Here is a 21,433-nt window from a genome sequence, read left to right on the forward strand (position 1 = left end):
ACTTTTCCCTTACAACAATCCTATAAGGTAGGTAATAACAGATATTATGATACCTGTTTTATACCTATGAAATCTTGGGCAATTCAATTTCATGTGCATTTATTAAGCACTAAATGCTAGAACCTAAGAATATAAATATGAAAATGAAAGCAGCCCCACAGTCCTCTGGGATCTTAAGTTTTACTAGAAGGAACTTCCCACTTCCCCTGTCTGGACCAGTTAGTCAGTTTGTCAATAAGCATTTAATTTTTTTCTTCTATTAAAGTGAGAAGATTGAAAATAGATCAAATCTAAGATCTTTCCAGTTCCAAAGCTATAATACTTTGGAGCTACAATTATAGCAGAAAGGTCTGGCTTTTCCTTTTTTCTTTGGATTTTATTAACTTAGAGGTAGCCCAGATATGAACCAATGCAGAGTGACCTAAACAGAATCAGGAATGGCTACATATTGTATTGACTACCTCAACTGTAATGATTACAAACCACTTGAATGGTAAGAATAACAAGAACAATATAAAACTATAATGACTGATCTTGGCCCTTGGAAGAAGAGATAAGAAAATTCACCTCCCTCCTTTCTCTGCAGAGGTGAGGGACTCTGGGTAAGGAATAAATACTGCAGATCCGGTTTGCTGACATGCTCCCCTCTCCCCCCTTCTAGTTTTATTCTTTGTTATAAAAAATGGCTTGATGAATAGGAGAGGGGGATGAGATATGTTCAGAAATAAAGGTGATATAAGAACAGAAGCCATCAATAAAAAAATAACAAAATAAAGGCAACCCAGAGCCCAAAGATTCCTGGCAGGGTTATAACTTGGAAATAAAATAGCTGAGCTAAACTTATCTACTCATTCAGCACAAAAAAAAGTAAGCGCTAGCAGATTATCAGCCAGTACAACTGCACCACTGGCCTAAAGGAGAAACAAAGTCTGATACCATCTAAAGTGCAAAGAAGAGGAACTTTCTGAAATGAGGAGAATTTTTAAGTGCAGCCTCTCCCTTAGAAGTCAGAAGACCTGGGCTTTTCTTATCCCTGCCGGCTTTCCTGCTAACTCTCTGTGATGTTGGGACTCATTACTCTAGGCCTCAGTTTTTCCATTTGTATAATGAGTAAGATTGGACTAAATAAACCTTAAGATATATACATGGGTGCTATCAGTCTTTTCTCCTAATATTCTATGTTTGAATGTCTCCTCAAGCTCTCATATTTTATCTTCTATGCAAGAGAGGCTTGGCAATATGAATTAAGCACATATGGCTCAGAATATTTGCATTTGAGTCCCCATTTTGCCACTCCCCAGTCATATGACCAAGTGGAAGTTGCTGTTCGAAAAAGCTTCAGTTTTTTTCATCTGTAAAATAGGAATAACGATATGGAAGCTGTAAGGATCAAGTGAGATGAGAGATGTGAAATATGTTGCAAACTTTAAAGCACTACTCAGATGTAAATAATTATTGTTATGTTCTAAGAACTCTTTGAGCTCTAACATTCCATGTACTAAAGTCTTTCCCAGCCCTACGTTCCTTCCAGCTATAACATTCAATGGAGGTTTCCAGGTCCAGTGAAAAGAAAGCTGGTTTTGATGTTAGAGAATTAGGTCAACTCCCAGCCTGGCAACGTGCTACCTGTGTGACTTGCTCAAGTCACATAACCTCCGTGGGCCTCAGTTTCCTTACCTGTAAAATGAGGAGGTTGGTCTAGATGGACTTATGTCTCTTTCACCTCAAAATCTATGACTCTAAGTTCTGTGTTCTAACTGTGTATGTTCAAAAGCCCCTGCTGGCTCAGGGTTTCTACGAAATCTATAGCTAAAGCATTCCACAGAGAGCAAGCACCCAGAGTGCTGTCATGTCTCATTTCTCAGGTAGTGTCTACGGTAACTATGAAACAAACCAAACAGGGCTTCAGAGATTATAGTTAATGTCCTGAATTACAAGAATAAGGCAGGAAAGCAAGTTGGAACAGGGTATAAAACAGAGATGGATTGTAGATAATGCTCCCTCAGGAACATACTAGTTGGCCTGAGGTCTATCCCAACTAGGGTTAAAACCTCATGGAGTCATTTGGGGATATGGTTCAATTTCAGGGCCCTCAGAACACAGTTGGAAACCCCACACTGTCCCATTATTTACATTTCTACGTACTTCCTAATTGTTTCTGGGGGTTCCATTAACGCAAAATTCCTTCATGTGTTCCAAGACTCAATCCAGCTGTTCTCCCAAGAACCCCTGTTTAGAACTTCCTTGAGATATAAACTAATCTCACTTCAAGCAAAGGTGGTATAGGAAACAGCTGGCCTGGGAGCCTGGAGATGTGAGTTATAGAGTCTTAAGCTGCTTGCTTATGACTGCATCAGGTTCCATCTGCAGGGCTTGGCTTGTTCAACTATTAGATGAGAGGGTTGTACTAGTGACGGCTAAGGACTCTTTTAGCTCTGATAACTCTATTCCAGTGGTTCTCAAAATGTGGTCAAAACTGTTTTTAAAACAATATCAAGATGTTTAATTTCAAATACAGTAAATATTGGTAGATGTAAGTCACATAAACAAAAGCTTAGGGGAAGGGAAAGACTCTCAATTTTTAAGAGTAAAGGTTTCTGGAGATCAAAAAGTTTGAGAAACACTCCTCTATTCTAAAGTCCCTTCCAATTCTCTCATTTTATCCTATCGTGACATTCCTTCCAGTTCTGTGTTACAGAATTACAAAATCATAATGGAAATGAAAGGAACATTAGGTGTCATCTAATGAAACTCCACCCTTTCATTTTCTAGATCATTTGATGCAGGAGCAAGAGATTTAGAGATGGTAGAGACCCTCAAAGTCATCTGCTCCAACCCCCTCACCTTACAGTTGAAGAATCTGTGGTCCGAGGAAGGTAACACAATTTGCCCAAGGTGAAACAGTGAGTAACAAAGGTTGGCCTTGAACCCAGGCTTACTCCTACACCAGGACTCCATCCCCTTGTACCTTGGTATTTTCAGGTTGCATTGGATGGTCTCTTCAAGTTCTAAAACCTTTGATCCCATGATTCTTACTACCCTAAAATGTTATGATTTGATTGGCTACTAGCCTCTATTTTTATATTCTGAGGTTTACCCATGAGAAAGAAAGGCAGAAACCTTTCAAGATGAGGTTTCTTCAAACAAGGCAGTGGTGATGATGATGAGGGAACCTGGGAACATTAACAAGAGAACAAAGAGGAGATTCAGAAAGATGAGTGGAGCTGACTCCTAAGAACAATCAAGCATGGGGCTGTCAAGGAAAAAAATTAAGATTTTTCAACCAAGATCAGGAATAACAAGGCTATAATATTTTTAAAATTCCTGGTAACTGAGACTTCCTTTATTATCTGTACAGCAGAAAGCATGCCAGACAGCCTCTGTCACAGGCTAGTGTGACCTTAGGCAAGTCTTTTAACTATTCTGATCTTCATTTTCCTCATCTGTAAAATGAGGGACCTGGTCTAGCTGGTAGGGACCTTCTAGTTATAAGATGAAAGAGTTGGACAAGTATGTATGTATATGTGTGTATACATATGTATAGATAACATACAGTATACATAATCCTGCATATACTGTATATATGTATGACTATATGTATGTATCTATATTATATATGTATATATATAAAACATGCATATATTTTCTAAGGTTCTAAGAGGAGTGTTCTATTTAAATGAAGATACCCCCTCAAAAGGGGAGCCCACACCTTAAGCAAAACACCTGGGAATTATGTAGACAGCCTAAAAATGGGACAGGTCCCCAGGGAACGGGACAGAGGCCAGGCAGCTGGGACTCCAGAAAGGAGGAGGGGCCAGAGCCAAGCTCTCCAGGCTTTTTCTGAAGCTACTTCTGGGAATGAGAAATAAAAGGGAATCAGTATGAGGGACTGGTTAAATCCAGGAGGCCTGTCACCCCCACCCCTCACCCTTTCACCCAAAAAGCTATTTCTAGCTTGGCACAAAAACAGGAAACTGTAAGTGTTGGAAGAGAAAGTCTTTACTCTGAGTATTTTTCAGGCTGTTTGTGACACAAAAAAATTCTTGAAGCAACACACATTTATTGTTTCTCCTACCTATCCAGTTGCTTTAGAACAATGCAGCCTTTTGGAGGGAGTTGAGGAGAGAAAGGGCATTGTTCCACTATCAGTTTGCCTAGGGATTCAATTGAATTTAGCAAGCATTTAGCTAGTGTAGCCAATAAAGCACTAAATTTGGAGTCAGGAGTCAGACTTAGGTTTAAACTCTGCCTTAGATACCTACAACCCATGTGTCTCTAAGCAAGTCACTTAAACTCTGTGGGCCAGTAAAATGAATGGTTGGACTCAATGACCTCTTAGGGGCCCTTCCAGCTAAATCCATGATCCTTTGTGGTAGGTACTGAGAGTACCAAGATAAAAATGAAACCCCCTTCCCTTAAGCATCAGGGTGACCCTGTAGAAAGAGTGCTGGAATAGAAACCCAAGTTCAAATGCCAACCTAATATCTACGAGACTGTGGAGGGGGGGCCCAGCTAGGTGGCCCAGTGGATAGAGCTCTGGCCTTGGAGTCAGGACGGACCTGAGTTCAAATCCAGCCTCAGACACATAACACTCACTAGCTGTGCAACCCTGGGCAAATCACTTAACCCCATTGCCTCATCAAAAAATAAAAAAATAAAAAAAATTTCTATGTGACTGTGCACAAGTCCTTTAACCTCTCTGGGTCTCAATTTACTTAGTTGTAAAATGAAGGCATTGGACCCTATGACCTCTGAGGTCCTTTACAACTTTTGATCTATGATCCTCAGGAACACTTCCTCTTTGCCTTCATTTTAGAAACTTTGGCTACTGTCAAGACCCAGATCAAACACCTCCCTTTACATGGCACTTCTCCCAATTCCTCCAGTTGCTTGTGCCTTCTCTAGAAAACTACCTGTAGCGTGTGTGTGTGTGTGTGTGTGTGCGTATAACATACATACATACATATATATATATAATTGTACATCACAAGAGAAACATGTGTGTGCATACATATGTCTGTGTTGTCTCCTCCTAGCTAGTCCATAAATTCCTCAACATGGATAGGGACTGGACCTTTGATTTCATTGGCATAAGAAACTCCCAGTGATGAAACTCCTCCTGCCAATGCAGGTCCACATCTCCGCAACTTATGGTCAGTACTATAGAGTCACCTAGAACTGTGACTAATAATAATAATACTAGCATGTATATAGCACTTTAAGATTTGCAAATATTATCTCACTTCACCCTCACAATAAACCCTTGTGAGGTAAATGCTATTATTCTCTTTATTTTACAGATGAGGAAACTGAGGCAGAACTGGGGGTTCTGACTTGCCCAGGGTCACACAGCCAGAATATGTGAGAAGTTGGACTTGAACCCAGGTACTCCTGGCATTGGGGCTGGTTCTCTATCCATTAGACAACACTGCTTTCAAGGGCATATTAAAAATCTTCTTGCATTGCCCTCAATAGCGCATAGATAACATGATTTGAATCATGGAATGAATAATTCCTGTGAAAGAAACCCAACAATTATGTCTGAATGGCCTTGGGGGATGGGGGGAAAATACATTTTACATGTGTGTGCATATATATACACATATGTATACATGTATACATATATTTATCTACTTATTAATTCATCTATTTATTTATTCATTGTTCACTCATTCATTTGTTTATTTTTTCAGTCTTCCTGACTCTCTTCTGTAATACAGTGCCCCTCCTATAGGGGGCTGCGTGTTCTGAATTTTCAGGACGCATGTATGCATGCATATATACATACAATATAGATACATACATACAGTATGCAAATGAGTATATTATATATGTATATATCCATATACCTACACACATGCTATATGTATATGTCTATGTTATGCATATACCTACATTCATGCATGTATGCATGCACACATACATCCTGCAGGCTCAAAGCAAGCAGCCCCCTATAGGAAACGGGAATTAGAGAACAGTCAAGAAGACTAGGGTTTCAGAATATAAAAACTAGAAGGGACTTAGTAGGAAAAGCACTGGAGATTTCAAAATACTTATGGTAAAGCATACCTCTTGTTTCCCATCTCTCAACAGAATGGTGGATTGTAGATGAGGAAGGAGACACATTTTCAGACATGTTCGATGTTTTGATTTATTTTCCTTGACTATACTTATCTATTAAAAGGGAGGGTTTGGGGGGAATAGAAGGGAGTCATTGAGAAGTGCAAGTGGTATTAAAAAGAAAAGAATCATAATAAAACATTTAAAAAGTTTGAAAAAGCACTGGAGAGTTGAGTCAGAAACCTGGCTCTGCCACCTGCTACCTGTTCAACCTTGGGCATGTCACTTTCCCTCCATGGGCCCCTCAATTTCTTCATCTATAAAATGGGATCATTGGGTTAGATGACCTCTAAGGCCCCATCTAGTTCTAAGATCCTATGAATATAAAGACAAGCTGGGTGGGGGGATAGTCAGAGCTGCTTATCTGTTTCTTACGAAGAGAAAATGATCATACTTTATTCACACTACACCAAGTTGTTCCTTTGAAATATTAGAAGCAAGAATTTCAGAGGTGAAAAGAACCTCAGAGACCATGTAAATCCAACAGAGTAGGAAACAAAAGTTCAGAGGAGTTCAGTGACTCACCCATAGTCACACAGCTTGACTCACCCCCAGCTCTCCCAAATCTAAATCCAGATCTCTTTCTACTACATTTCAGTACTTCCTATCTGGGGATCAGTCACCAATTTACTATGTGATCTGGCGCAGGCCATTCAATATCTCTGGATTTTAATTTCTCCATTTGAAGGTAGAATGATCTTTCCTCAATAAAGGGCTAAAGAATATAAATAAGTATCATTCAAAAGAAGAATTGCAAACTATTAACAATCACATGCAAAATTGCAACAAAGCACAAGTAATAATAATGGCTGTCACATCTTAGAAAGGACATTGATAAACAAGAGAATGTCCAGATTAAGACAACCAGGTTGGCAAATGACCTTGAGTCTATGCCATATAAAGGCTACTTGAAAACTGGAGATGTTTCACCCAGAGAAAAGAACGCTGTTTTTTGCCTCTTTTTGTATGTCCAGTGCTTAGCACAGTGCCTGGCACAAGTCATTCTTGCTAGGTCGTTTCAGTCATGTTGGACTCTTTGTGACCCCATTTTGGGGTTTTCTTGGCAAAGATACTGGAAGGGTTTGCCATTTCCTTCTCCCACTCATTTTACAAATGAGGAAACTGAGGCAAACAGATTAAGTGACTTGCCCAGGGTTGCACAATTACTAAGTGTTTAAGGCCAGATTTGAACTCAGGAAGATATGTCTTCCTGATCTCAAGCCCAATGTTTTAACCATTGTGCCACTTAGCTCCCCCGGTACATAGTAGGTGCTTAATAAATATTTGTTGATTGAATGATTGGGGGTAGGAAGAGCAGGATACCTCTCTTCAATTATATAATTAATATAAATCAATTATATAAAAAGCTATCAGGCAGAAAAGGGACTAAATATGTTCTCTTTGGTCTTCAAGGGCAGTAGAAGTTGAGGTAAATTTAGGCTTGATGTCAGGAAAAACTACCTAAGAAAGTTCTACCATCCAAAAGTGGACTAGACTGCTCTGGTCACTGGTGGGTCTCCCTTCGTCAGAGCTCTTCAAGAGAAGGCCGGATAAACATGTTAGGTACATGGGAGTGAAATCCTTTTCCAGGCATCAGCTGCAAGACTATATGGCTGACAAGGTTTCTTCCAAATCTAAAATTCCATGATTCTATAATACTGAACAGAATATAATATTGAATATTGTAATACTGAATGAGAGATACTGAAGAGCCTGGGCAAGACCACACAGTGAGTTGGTGACTGAGCCCTGCCACGCAGTGGAACGAGTCTTGAACTTGGTGTTAGGAAACTTGGGAATCAGTTGAGGCTCTCCTGCTAATTAGAACGTGGATGAGTCGCTGCAAAGTAAACCAACTCTGAGGTTATACTTCACACCTAGCAAATTGCCAAAGATGGCAAAAGATAGACACAGTTAATGTTGGAGGTGCTGCAGGAAAACAGCAATGCTGTGCATTGTTGGTGGAGCTGTGGATTGGTCTAATCCAGGGGTCGGGAACCTGTGGCCTCAAGGTCACATGTGGCCCTCTAGGTCCTCAAGTATGGTCCTTTGACTGATCACAGCATGGCCCTTTGACTGGTCGTATACAAAGGGCTGCACTTGAGGACCCAGAGGGCCACACGTGGCCTCGAGGTCACAGGTTCCCCACCCCTGGATCCTTCCATAAAATGATTTTCATATGGTTGTTCAATTTCATGTGCTTGTTGTTTGTGTTTCTTCTTTTGAGTATTACTGGCTCATATTCTTTGACCGCTTATTGAGGAATGACCCCTTCTTCTTGTCACTAAGCTGTTCTCACTTTTAGACATATACTCCAAGGAGAGTAAAAAAAAAAAAAAACAGGAAAAAAGACTTCTGGGTATCAAAATATTCACAGCAGTTTTTTTTTCTTGTGGCAGCAAAAACCTAGAACTATATAGATAACAATCAACTGATGACAGGCCAAATTAACAGAATATCATTGAATTCTGAAACACAATAAATGAGAAGAATTCAGAGAAACAGAGGAAGACTTGTGTAAAGCAAAGTGAGCAGAACTAGGAGAACAATATGAATTTATCAAAAAGCTTCAAATGAAAAAAAAAAAGAACACCAGAAGGAAGCTAAACTCTGAGAACAGATGAAGAAACAAATACACCTCCTCCCCAGAAGACCTGCAGGTATAGGCTGTTGCCTGTGCCTGGTTTGTTTACTTAATGGTTTTCTTTTTTTTTTTTACAAGGTGGGGTATTTTTTTTTTTGGCGGGGAGACTACTCAGAAATGACTGTGACATAAAAACCAAAGGCATTGATAAAATTTTTTTTTAAAAAAGGGAAGGTGAGAAAATGACAAAGCAAGTATTATTTTTCCCATTTTACAGGTGAATAAAACTGAGACTCAGAGCCAGAGGATAAACCTGGGGAGTATTAGTTTTTTTTCTTTCTCAATATTTAATAAGGTTATTTAAATTTAATTAGTATCCTTTGTAATCTTATTCATTTTATTTTATACATTTAATATTGTTATTCTGAGGAGTCTATATGTTTCACCACATTGCCAAAAGGATGCATGATGTAAAAAAGAAAGGCTAAGAACTCTCTCTGAGGAGGGATAAACTTATTTTCTAAAGGTCACATAACAAGTTGGTGAGCAAGCTTAGTGCAAAACTTTCTAAGGAAGTCTAACAGCCACATATATGGGACAAACATGGTAAATAAATGAACAGAGAGAGGATTCTGGTAGTATTAGCTGTATGTAGGTTCTTCCCAGCAAATGTAAAATTGATCACTTGCTATACCATTGGGTCACCCTCCTTAATTTTCCCCCAACTCTCCACCACCATCACTACCATTTCTTAAAGGAAAGCCAACTCATTAGAATATCTGCCCAAAATAATCATCCTTGGGAAAGTGAACAGCTTATGCTAGGGCCGTGGAAACAGTACTGAACTTGGAGTGAGGAGACCCATATTAAAAGCCGGCTCTCCCACTTTCTAACTATGTGACATTGGGCACGTCACACACTTTGTCAGTTTCTTCATCTATAAAAATGGGGATAATAATATTTGTACTACTGACTTCAAAGAGGTGTTGTGGAGATGTAACGGGAGAATTATATAAAGTATTTCATAAATCTTCAAATATAATATAAATGTGATTTACTATTGTTCTACATCTTTGGTATCAGAGACAAGCCAGTATTGGTCATAATTGGGTATTAACTGTCAACATTTCAAACACCCCCCCCCACACACACACACTGGCTTGTTTTTGTGTAGAGTGATTTTTCTCTAAGGTATATTTTTCAGGAGAAAGAAGCAAAGGTGGGATTGAAGGAAAAATCACTGGACTAGGAACCCAGAGACCTAGGTACAAGATCAAGCCCCACATCTTACTAATCGTGTGGATGATTCACTTCAGCTGTCTGATCCTCAGTTTCCTCATCTGTAAAATAGGGATAATAATAACACTTACCTCACAGGTTATTGTGAGGATCAAATAAGATAATAATTGTAAAGCACTTAGCACTGTGCCTGGCACATAGTAAATACTATAAACATGTTAGTTATTATTATTATGTTATTGCATAAGGGCATTTTGAAGCTCAAATGAGACAACATGTATGCTTTGTAACACTAAAGCACTATGTAAATTTGAGTTGAATGAGTCTTCTAAGCCTTAACTTCTTTGTAGAAGAGGGTCGACTAATAATTACTTACATTTCTATTGTTTTTTAAGGTTTACAAAGCCCTTTCCAAGGTCTCTAAAATCCCTTCTAGTTCTTAAAGTTCACGTTCTAACACTCTGTAGTCTATAAGGTCCCTTCTACCACTGATGCTCTGTAAGTCTTATGGAACCTTCCTGATCTATAAAATGGGAATTATGCTATTTATACTTTCTTCTTTATAGGGGCATTATGAGAAAAGGCCTTGTAAACCTGAAAACACTGTCTATCACATGCCCTGGGTAGCTACCCTCCCTGCTATATTCTCCTAGGAGACAGCATGGGGCTAGGGAAATAAGTGCTGGACCTGGAGCCAGGAGATCTGGGTTTGAAACCTGGCTGTGTGACACAGGACAAATTGCATCACCTTTCTGAGCTTCGGTTTGCCTGTCTGTAAAATGGGGATAACAACACCCAACTTTACAGGTTTGCCATGGGGATATCTCAATGTAAACCTTAAACTGCTGTACAAAGGGCTGCTATTTTTTGTAAGCTTATGAGGTTTGAAGTCCATTGGGTTCTAAACAATTCAGTATATATGTATATGTGTATATGTGTACACATATATACATACACACATGCATATATGCGTGCATGCATACATGTATGTATGTGTATATGTATATATTTCTCTTGCAGATGTCTGATGCACATGTCCCTCCAGTCACAGCAAGAGAGGGAAGAAAGACATGGTTTGCACTTTCTGTGAGTAAAGAGCTCTAAACCCGCCCATCTTGGCAAGCCCCTTTATTATCCTTATTCTACCCTTCCTGGGCTTTCTTGTTTTGCTCAGAGTGGGCTCTGGACCCAAGCTGTGGTTTCAGCAAAGCAGGAGGTATTTTCAGCCCCAGTTCAGAGAGCTCTGTTCTTTGGCCTACTTTACACTGTATAGTGGCTGAAGGAAGGCCTTCCTCCTCACTGGTCCCATGCCACAGAGCACCAAACGTGGCAGACTATTTGCCTCCATTAATGGCAGAGCTCCTTTAAGAGAATACCAATAAATTATCTTAAGTTCTTCTCTTGAGCGATCTTGGCTGCCCCAGATGTCTCCCTCCCCCAACCCCTGCCAAGAGCTAAGGGTAGCTAAAGGGTACTGGACTTAGAGCCAGAAGCCCTGGGTTCTAGTCCTGACACCTGGAAGCAGTATGGCTCAGTGGAAAGAGAAGGTGGGTTCAAATCCTACCTTTACTACTTGTGAAACATTGGGCAAGTCATTTTATCTCTTTGGACCTCAGTTTCCCCATGTGTAGAATACGGCATTGGAATAAATGGCCTCTGAGGCCCCTTCTAGTTTCTGTGATCCCAGCTCTGCCTCTTACTTACTTTGTGCTCTTGGAATAAATTATTCCAGATGCATTAGAGGAAGGATAAGAAAAGAGAAGTAGAGATTGTTGTTGTTGTTCAGTCATATCCAACTCTTCATGACACCACATAGGGTTTTCTTGGCACGGATACTAGAGTAATTTGTCTTTTCCTTCTCCAGCTCATTTTACAGATGAGGAAACTGAGGCAAATAGGTCTTAGTGACTCACCCAGGATCATATAACTAGTGTCTGGGGCCAGATTTGAACTCAGGAAGCTGAGTCTTCCTGACTTTAGGCCCAGCACTCCATCCACCACCACCTAGCTGCCCCACAGAAGTAGAAATTCTAATACTTAACACTAGAAGGGAAATAGAGCTACTTGGATTGAACCCTCTCACTTCAGAGGTGGCAAGTGGTAGCACCAGGATTCAAACCAAAGGCAGCCAACTCTCCCACTGCCTAAATCCACTGTAGTCACGGTGCTTGGGTTCCAAGATGGGATTCAGTTTCTCATAAAACTTTGTTACATATGGTGGTTAACTTTGTTATTACCACACAAGCATACCCAGCTCTTCATTGGGTGCTAATTTGTTCCGTAAAAACACAATGTTACACAGTTTCTTGCCGAAGAACAATTTTATAAGTGAGAAATACATTTGTGGGCATCCAAATTTCAGGGCTGAAGCAGAGAAACCAGGAGAGTGGGCTGGGCTGGCCTGAGCTGGTTTCAGGCAACCTGTCAAATAGTACCTTGGCATTTCACTATGTCATCTTGGAGTATGATTATGGGATAAATTAAAGCTGTAAATACAAAACAATATTTTGCTTGGCATGATTCTACAGGATCTACCTGAACTTCAACTCATACTCAGTAATTGTTTTTAATTCAATTCAAGGACATTTCGGGGTCTACAGGCTTTTCATGAGCTGAACCTCACCACTGTGGACAATAGAGCACTGTTTCTCTTAGACAATGAGTTTCCAGGTACCAAGCAACAAATTTAGGGAGTCTGGGAATGCCCCGGTACTTCTTAGCTTGGATAATCACCAGGAACACATATTTCCCTAACTATAATGCACAAATCAATCAATCAGCAAGCATTTATTAAGCACCTCCTATATGCCAAGCAGGGCAGCTAGGTGATACAATGGATAAAGCACCAGGACTAAAGTTAGGAAGACTCATCTTCCTGAGTTCAAATCCGGCCTCAGACACTTATTAGCTACGTGACCCAGGCCGAGTCACTTAACCCAGCTTCTTCATCTGTAAAACACGATGGAGAAGGAAATGGCAAACCACTCCAAAATCTTTGCCAAGAATACCCCAAATGGGTCACAAAGGGCTAGAAATGACTCAACAACAACAACAACAACATATGCCAGGCATTTTGCTAGGCAGCAGAGATACATATACCAAAATGAGACAGACCCTGCCCTCAGTATGTTTACTTTCTACTCTGGGTGGATAAATGGAATGTTTATAGAAGCATAAATTTAGATCTGGAACTTCATCTAGTCCAACCCCTTAACTGAGGATCTGAGGAGATAACGAGTTGCCCAAGGTCACAAAGGTAACAATAATAGGTTCTTTAAAGTTTGCAAAGCACTTTCTAGCTCATGTATTATTTGATCCTTACAATATTCTTAAAAGGTACATAGATTCTATTATTACCCTTATTCTACAGACAAGGAAACTGAGCCTAAGGTTAAGTGACTTGCCCAGGTTCACATAGTAAGTTTAGTACCTGTGGCAGTATTCTAACTTTAGTCTTACAAATCTGGTATGGACTGTCACTAAGTATCCTATGTTTGAAACACTGAGGCCATTTCTGATTCTTCCTTTTTCTTATCACACACACCCAGATAGTTGCCAAATTCTGTCTCTATTTTTTACCACCAGCACCCCAGTATAGGCAAACATTTCCACTCACATTCAGCATCATTAAAGCCCTTCTAACTGCCTCTACCTTCTCCAATTCATCTTTCACACACTGAAAGGAAAATCTTTCCTAGAAGTGGAAACTGGAGAACCATGTAAACAATGAGAATAAATGAAAGCAATTCTGAAAGGCAACAATGAAATAAATACAATGACCAATGCTGGTCCCAGCCAGATAATGAAACACATCTCCCTATGTTAGGTTTACCCTATGGATGTTGAATGAATGTTGCACACATTAACAAAGTTGGGGTCCTAAGTTTACGTTGGCTAGTTTTACTTAATTGTTTTACTTCATACAAGGAAGAGTTCTATGGGAAAGGGGATATGTAGACACACACATACACACATGTATTTATGTGTGTATGTATGTATGTACATTTGTATGTATCTAAGGAAATGTCTGGTCATTAAAAAAAATTAAAGAAAAATGTATAACAGGACTTTCCTGAACTATGGCTAGAGGGAGAATTCTTAAACAAAGTAAGGGATGGAGACTGCCAAAGTCAAAATAGATCATTTTAATTCTGTGAAATTGAAAAGTTTTTGTACAAACAAAATCAACACAGTTGAGATAAGGGAAACTGTCAATAAGGGGGGAAAAGTTTTTTTTATCAAATTATAAGAATCTCATAACCAAGACATGCACGGAATTAACACAGATACGTAAGACCAAGAACAATTCCCTCAATAAAGCAGTGACCAAAAAATATGAGCAAACAGTATTCAAAAGAACAATTGCAAATTATTTAGCCACATAGCAGATTAATAATAATAAAAGAAATGCAAACAACAATAATATTATTAACAATAAGAGAAATAATATAATTAATAAGAGGAATGCAATTCAAAATAATCCAGCGGTTTCACCTCATACACAACAAACTGCCAAAGACAACAAAAGAGGGAAAGTCAATATTAGAGAGGCTATGGGAAAACAGTGTACTAAATACTTGGTTGGTGGAGCTGTGAATTGGTCCAACCATTCCAGAAAGCAATTTGGAGCTATGCATTAAAAAATTATGGAAACATACAGATGTTTTATTACTACCTTATTAAACTTTATATAAACACACACACACACACACACACACACACACACACTCACACACAGAGTCCCAAAAAGTCTTAGTGTAGTTCTTAAGCTATAGCTACACTAAGACTTTTGGGATGTCTTATACATTTTTTTAACCCACCGTGCACAAAAAAGGTTCACAATTTCCTATATAATCCTCTTCCCTGTTATTTGTATCTTTAAAAGTTTGTTGATTAAGTTCAAAATAAAAATTCCTAAAAAGAAAATATTAATCAACTAATTTTTTAAAAGGTACAGACTCTTGGACACAGAAATCCCACTAATAGGCATAAAGCACAAGAAGGTCAAAGATATAAAGAAAGGTCCCCAATACAGGCAAATTCCCATAGCAACACTTTTTGTAGTAACAAAGAATTGTAAACAAAAGTAGATGCTCATCAATGCAGTACATGAATGTAAAGGGGAATAACTATGGTGTGAAAAAAGACATCATTCAAACTTCTTTTTTGAGTGGATCAATCGGGGTTAAGTGACTTGCCCAGGGTCACATAGCTAGTAAGTATAAAGTGTCTGAGACCGAATTTAACTCAGGTCTTCCTGATTCCAGGGCTGGCACTCTATCCATTGCGCCACCTAGCTGCCCTCCATCATCCAAACTTTTTAAAATGTTTCTTAGATATATACCTGATCATGACAGTCCTTTTCAAAACTCTTCAGTGTTTTCCTACTCCCTTCCAAATTCAAACTCCTTTACCTAGCTTTTAAGAGCCTCCAAAATCTATATTCTAGATAAACTGAAGGACATTCTGTCCTCAAAACGTTACCTGTGCTTTTCTGCTTCCATGGTTGGCTCCTGCTATTTTATTGCCTATGCCTGGGAGGTCCTCCTTTCCCTTTTTTGTCCCTTGAATTCCTGCTGATCCTTTCACGCCCAGCTCAAATGCCACCTCCTCCAGGAAGCCTTCCCTAAATCCAGTTAGAAATAACTTTTGTCTCCACCTCCAGCTCAAGGATAACCTCAGGTAGCATTCTGCATCTCTTGAAAGCATTTACCATTTAATGTTGTATGTTATAGTATGTCTTATCACCCTACTAACCTAGAAACACCTTGAAGGAAGACACTTACCTTGTTTACACTTAGTATCAATATGGTTTAGTGAATAAAGGGCCAGCCTTGGCAGCAAAAAGATCTGGGTACATCCTGTCTCTGACACTATTGATTATGTGACCAAAGGCAAGTCACTTAGCCCTTCAATGCCCAAAGCAACTCTCTAAACCTATACATTACAGATAGTTACCACTCTACTTTGGTGAAGTGAATTTCTCATCTCTTCCCCCCAAAAATCTTCTCTAGTGCTGATCATGCTGTTTTACACAAAATAGACACTTTATAAATATTTGTTGAAGGAATTAATGAATATACATGTGTGTGTATATATTGTTGTTCAGTTGTTTAAGTCATGTCTGACTCTTCATGACCCCCAGTTGCTTTTTTTTTTTTTGTTATTGTTGCAAACATACAGAAGGGATTTGCCATTCCCTTCTCCAGTTCATATTACAGATGAGGAAAATGAGGCAAACAGGGTTAAGTGACTTGCCCAAGGTAACACAACTAGGAAGTATCTGAGGCCAGATCTGAATTTACATCTTCCTGATTCTAGACCCACCTCTCTATCCACTGCACCTGCCCCCTAATTATTTGTTGTTGTTCAGCTGTTTTCTGTCACGTTTGACTGTGACTCTATTTGGGGTTTTCTTGGCAAAGATAATGGAGTGGTTTGCCATTTCCTTCTCTATTTTAGAGTCAAGAAGTCATGGGTCTATCACATACTAGGTCTATAACCCTAGAAAGTCACTTAACCTCCCAATTGACCCAGGTAACTCTCTAAAACTATGTTATCTGAACTGGGAAAGGAAATTTCCTACCTGGATTTACCTATATTGATGAAATCACAGGTCCAGTCTAAAAAGATATAAATATACTATCCAGGGGTGGGGAATCTGTGGCCTTGAGGTCACATGTGGCCTGCTAGGTCCTCAAGTGCAGCTCTTTGACTGAATCCAAACTTCTGCAAAGTCATAGGTTCCCCACCCCTGTTAGACATACACACACACACACACACACACACACACACACATACATACATACATATACACATACATACATATATACACCAGGAAATGTGTTTTCATGTGTATATATGTGCATATGTGTGTGCATGTGTACATGTGTGTGTGCATATATATCAGGAATGCATTTTTAAATCTATGTTAAACTTACTTGGAAATTCTGAATTTCTGATTGCAGTCTTTTAACCCTAGGGATAGTAACACAGGTCCAATTAGTATAAATGTATGGGGAAAAGGGGTTTGCTAGACAGAATTTTGCTTCCCTGATACCTTTTGAGGAAGACAACTCATATATAAGATGAGGAATGACATTTTAACTACACACTCGCTCCTCTCCTAAATGTTGCTCTCTTTTTTTTTAATTCCACCCAGGTTCAAATCTTTGCCTAAAAAATTATTTCTATTCCCTGTCCCCCCCCCCCATCTACCTTCATCAGGTCAAATAAGCCACCTGTATCTTTCCAAAATCTTTGTTAAACCTATCCTGCCTTCTTCATAGAATTCCACATGATATGGAACAATGATATATTATTGAGATTGGGGGTAAGCACTTCAGCAAAACATTCTTTTTTCCCCTTTTATGTTTAAATCAGGATAATTCTCTGGTTAAGGGAAGCAGAGGACATATTGAGAAATTAAATTAAAATGAAAGATACCAATTTTTTTTAAAGGAAGAAGGTATTTGCTAATGTCAAACCCCAGAAATCACAAAACTCTGAACACTGAGATGATCCCTCCTGACTCAATGAAGGATTCTCCTCTGAACAGACAAGGCAAGCAGGTGTGAGAAATGATTTGCATTTAGGGAGGAATGAGAAAGAGACTGAGAGAAGTGTGGCTATTTTTGCCAAGCCTCAACATCAGTTGGGTGACAGGGCCTTCAGCAGGAACAGAGTCACTTCATCCAATTGCTCCTTAGAGTCCTTGATTAAGTTTCACACAAGCAAACTGACTTTCTCTACCCAAAGCACCTGCAGGGTAGACTTCCTAGTTAGCACATTATAAAATATGGGAAGTGAAAGGGACTTGAAATGTTGAGCTTTAGGAGGTGAAAGGGGTATTGGAACAAAAAGCATTAGAGCATGGACTTTAGGATGCAGAACTCTAAGAGCTGGTGAAATGCTCCCGGGACCTGCATTTGGCTCTATGCTGCTGAACATTTAGATCCGTGACTTGGATAAAGGCATAGGCAGCATGCTTGTCAATGTGCAGATGATGCAAAGTTGAGAGGGTGAGGTATTGTTCAGCAATGTGCTGCTTGACAGTCAGGATTCAAAAATACTCTGGCAGCCCAGAGCACTGATCTGAATCTAGCAAAATGAAATTTAACAGGAGTAAATGCAAAGTCCTACTTCTTTGTTCAAAAACAAACAAATAAACAAAGAATGAAGAATGAATGAATGAATGAACGCATAAAACTCCACATGTACAAAATGCAGGAGACGAAAACAAATATGAGGATTTTCAGGGACTGCAAGCTGAAGAGGAATCCACAGTGAGAAACAGCAACCAAAAGAGCTGATGCATTCTCAGTAAGACAGGAGAAATGTGACCAAGGACCAAGGAGAGAATTAAAACTCTCTACAGCAAAATCCATGTTCCATACACTTACACTGTACTCTGTCCTGCCATACCTAGAGTATGGGGTTCAGTTCTAGATTCCACATTTTAGGAAGGATACTGATGAACTGGAAAGTATCCAGAAGAAAGCAACCAGGAGGATGAAGGGCTTTGAACTCATGACACAGAATTCCTTGAAGGAAATGAGAATATTTAGCCTGGAGAAAAGAAAGGGGATATATATGATAACTGTCTTCAAGTATTCAAAGGCTTGCCACATAGAAGAAGGATTAGATTTTTCTAAGTAGAACGAGAGAACAAAGGGAGGAAATCTCAAAGAAAATTCTTAAGTATTAAAGCCATCAAAAACTTAATAGGTTGCAACAAAGGGTAGTGGGCTATTAAAAAATAGAATTTTTATAGTTCTTTAAGTTTGACAGAACATACATACATTATCTCATTTGATCTCCCCAACAATCCCAGGGAATAAGTGCTACTATTATCCATATTTTACATATGAGGAAACTGAGGCACATAGAGATTAAGTGACTTGCCCAAGATTACATAGCTAGAGTCTGAGACAGGATTCAAACTTGGGTCCTCCAGATTCCAAGTCCAGTACTCTATCCATTGCGTCACCCTAGCTGGTTCCTTTTCTCTGAAGTCTTCAAGTGAAGGCTTGATGGCTACTTGTCAGATATGATGAAGAGGCAAATCTTATTCAGTTTCAAGTTAGACTAGATGGTCTCTTCTTGGTCCCTTCTAGCTCCAAGCTTCTGAGAATGTTCAAACTGAAGCAACCTTAGAAATTATCTGCCTTCACTGCTTCATTTTATAAATAAGAAAAATGAGGCCCAAAGAAAGGTCTCATACACTGAACTTGTGACAGTTATGTCACTGCCTTCCCTAAAATTTCAGTGCAACTGCTGTGAGGTATTCATTTTCTTTTTTGGTTTTGTTTTTTACATTTAATTTTTCTTTTTTCTTAATTATATGTAAACAAAATTTTTAAACATTTGTTTTTAAATTCTGAGTTCTAAATTCTCCTACCTTTTGCTCCTTCTTGAGAAGGCAAGCAATCTGATATAGATTATACATGTACAAGCATGCAAAACATTTCCATATTAGTCATATTACAAAAGAAAATACAAACCAAAAAAAACCCAAGAATAATAAAGTAAAAAAAAAATACTTCAATATGCATTCAGACTCCATCATTTCTTTCTCTGGAGGTGGATAGCATTTTTCTCATAAATCCTTTGGAATTGTCTTGGAGCATTGTATTGCTAAGAATATCTAAGTTCATCATCGTACAATATCACTGTTGCTGTATACAATGTTCTCCTGGTTCTGCTTATTTCACTTTGCATCAGCTCATGTAAGTCTTCTCAGGTTTTTCTGAAAGCATCCTGCTCATCATTTCTTACAGTACAACAGTATTCCATCACAATCATATACCACAACTTGTTCAGCCATTTCCCAATTGATAGGCATTTCTTCAACTTCCAATTTTTTACCACCACAAAAAGAGCTACTATAAATATTTTTTTACACATAGGTTCTTTTCCTTCTTCTTTGATTTCTTTAAGGTACAGACCTAGTAGTGGTATTGCTAGGCACTGTTTTATAGTCCTTTGGGCATAGTTCTAAATTATAGCTGATCCAAACATCCTGGAGAGCAATTTAGAACAATGCCCATAGGGCTATAAAACTATGCATACTCTTTGACCCAGCAATACCATTACTAGGTCTATATCCCAATGAAAATGAAGAAAATGGTGTTCATTTTCATCTTGAAATAATCATAAAACCTGACATATCTCTCTTTCCAGCCTACCTTAAGGTGTCTCAACTCAGGAGTGAAGTCTGTTTTGCTTTTACATTATGTGCAGAGCAATGTTCTAAAACTCGGTACAATTTACTGTACAGCCACTTAAGAAAGCTTGGCTGGGCTTAAAACTGAGGTCATCAGCAAAATTGTGAAGCAGCTGAAGTTTATCTGCACTATCCTCCTACTTCCCCTTTCAGTCTTCTTCTCTCTCATACTGATCCAGCCGTTCTTTATTCATTTAATCTAGTCTTCTCAATCATTCCTCAGGCTCTGGGATCTAGATTTTTTTTTTAATCATGTGTTTTACCTTCTATCTGTCATTCTCTTCAATTTACTCTGTATATATCTTGTTTGTACATAGTTGTTTACATGTTGTCTGCACTGTGACAGAGGCAGACAACCAGGAGCTCAGTGGATAGAGTCAAGAAGACCTGAGTTCAAATTCAGTCTCAGACTTTTACTAGTATGACCCTGGGAAAGTCACTTAACCACTGTCTGCCTCAGTTTCCTCATCTGTAAAATGGAGATAGTGATAGCATCTACTTCCCAAGGTTGTTGTGATGATCAAACAGATAATATTTGTAAGCATTTAGCATAATGCCCAGCACATACTAGGGACTTAATAAACGCTTATTTCCTTTCTTCCATTAGATTTCATGCTTCTTAAAGGCAGAGATTATTTCTGCCTTTACTTGTATCCCAGGTGCTATCACAGTGTATCGTATCACAGTGCCTGGAGCATAGTAAGCACTTAATAGATGCTTGTTGATTTCATTAGGAGGGATCTGGTTTAGTCTATGTAGTTTAGCCCCTTCAATTTACATAGAAGGAAATCAAGGCCCAGAGAGTTTAAAAGACTTTCCCAATGTCACACTCACAAAGGATGCAAATCCAGGTCTTTGACTTCTAGTCAGAAGTCTGGTGTATGTTTTTCTTATGGTTTTTGATAACTTGGATTTCTCCCTTTGAAAACTGCTTTCTCATATTCTTTGTCATTTATCACTTGATGTATATTTGGCTCTTACTGACTTTACAGCCAGTGTTCTTTCCACTTTCACACTGCCTCTCCTGACTCCCTAACAAGGACCTATTTCCAAAGACAGGAAAAATTGTAAGACTCAGATGAGCCAATGGAGCTGAACTCAGTTTTGTAAACTGTAATAGGTTCAGGCATTAAGCCAATATCTTGTAGGATCTTTATCATTATTAGCAGAGAAAGGAATTCAGGTGGGACACATCTGTTGTTAATAAACAATTGATAAGGACAGGCAAGACTACCTCCACAAGCAGGAGTCCAAAGATTAAAATC

General features: G+C 38.9%; 1 protein-coding gene across 3 annotated transcripts in view; it reads right to left on the reverse strand.

The window, feature by feature from the left end:
- The window catches only part of LOC114047052 (N-acetyllactosaminide alpha-1,3-galactosyltransferase-like), a 124,490-nt gene that overhangs the window by 96,899 nt on the left and 6,158 nt on the right, over positions 1–21,433 (reverse strand). Inside the window, exons 1-2 of one of the 3 annotated variants that reach the window (XM_027867734.1) lie at positions 18,346–18,380; positions 16,885–16,921 (exon numbers count right to left, since the gene is read on the reverse strand). The exons of the other annotated variants lie outside the window; for them this stretch is intronic. Of the exons in view, the coding sequence (XP_027723535.1) occupies positions 16,885–16,921; positions 18,346–18,365 (57 nt within the window). The 5' untranslated portion in view covers positions 18,366–18,380. Of the gene's footprint in view, positions 1–16,884; positions 16,922–18,345; positions 18,381–21,433 lie in introns of those variants that run through there. 3 annotated transcript variants of the gene reach the window in all.

Source organism: Vombatus ursinus, unplaced genomic scaffold (genome assembly GCF_900497805.2).
Source record: "Vombatus ursinus unplaced genomic scaffold, bare-nosed wombat genome assembly UNPS02014786.1, whole genome shotgun sequence".
NCBI classification, from domain to species: Eukaryota; Metazoa; Chordata; class Mammalia; order Diprotodontia; family Vombatidae; genus Vombatus; species Vombatus ursinus.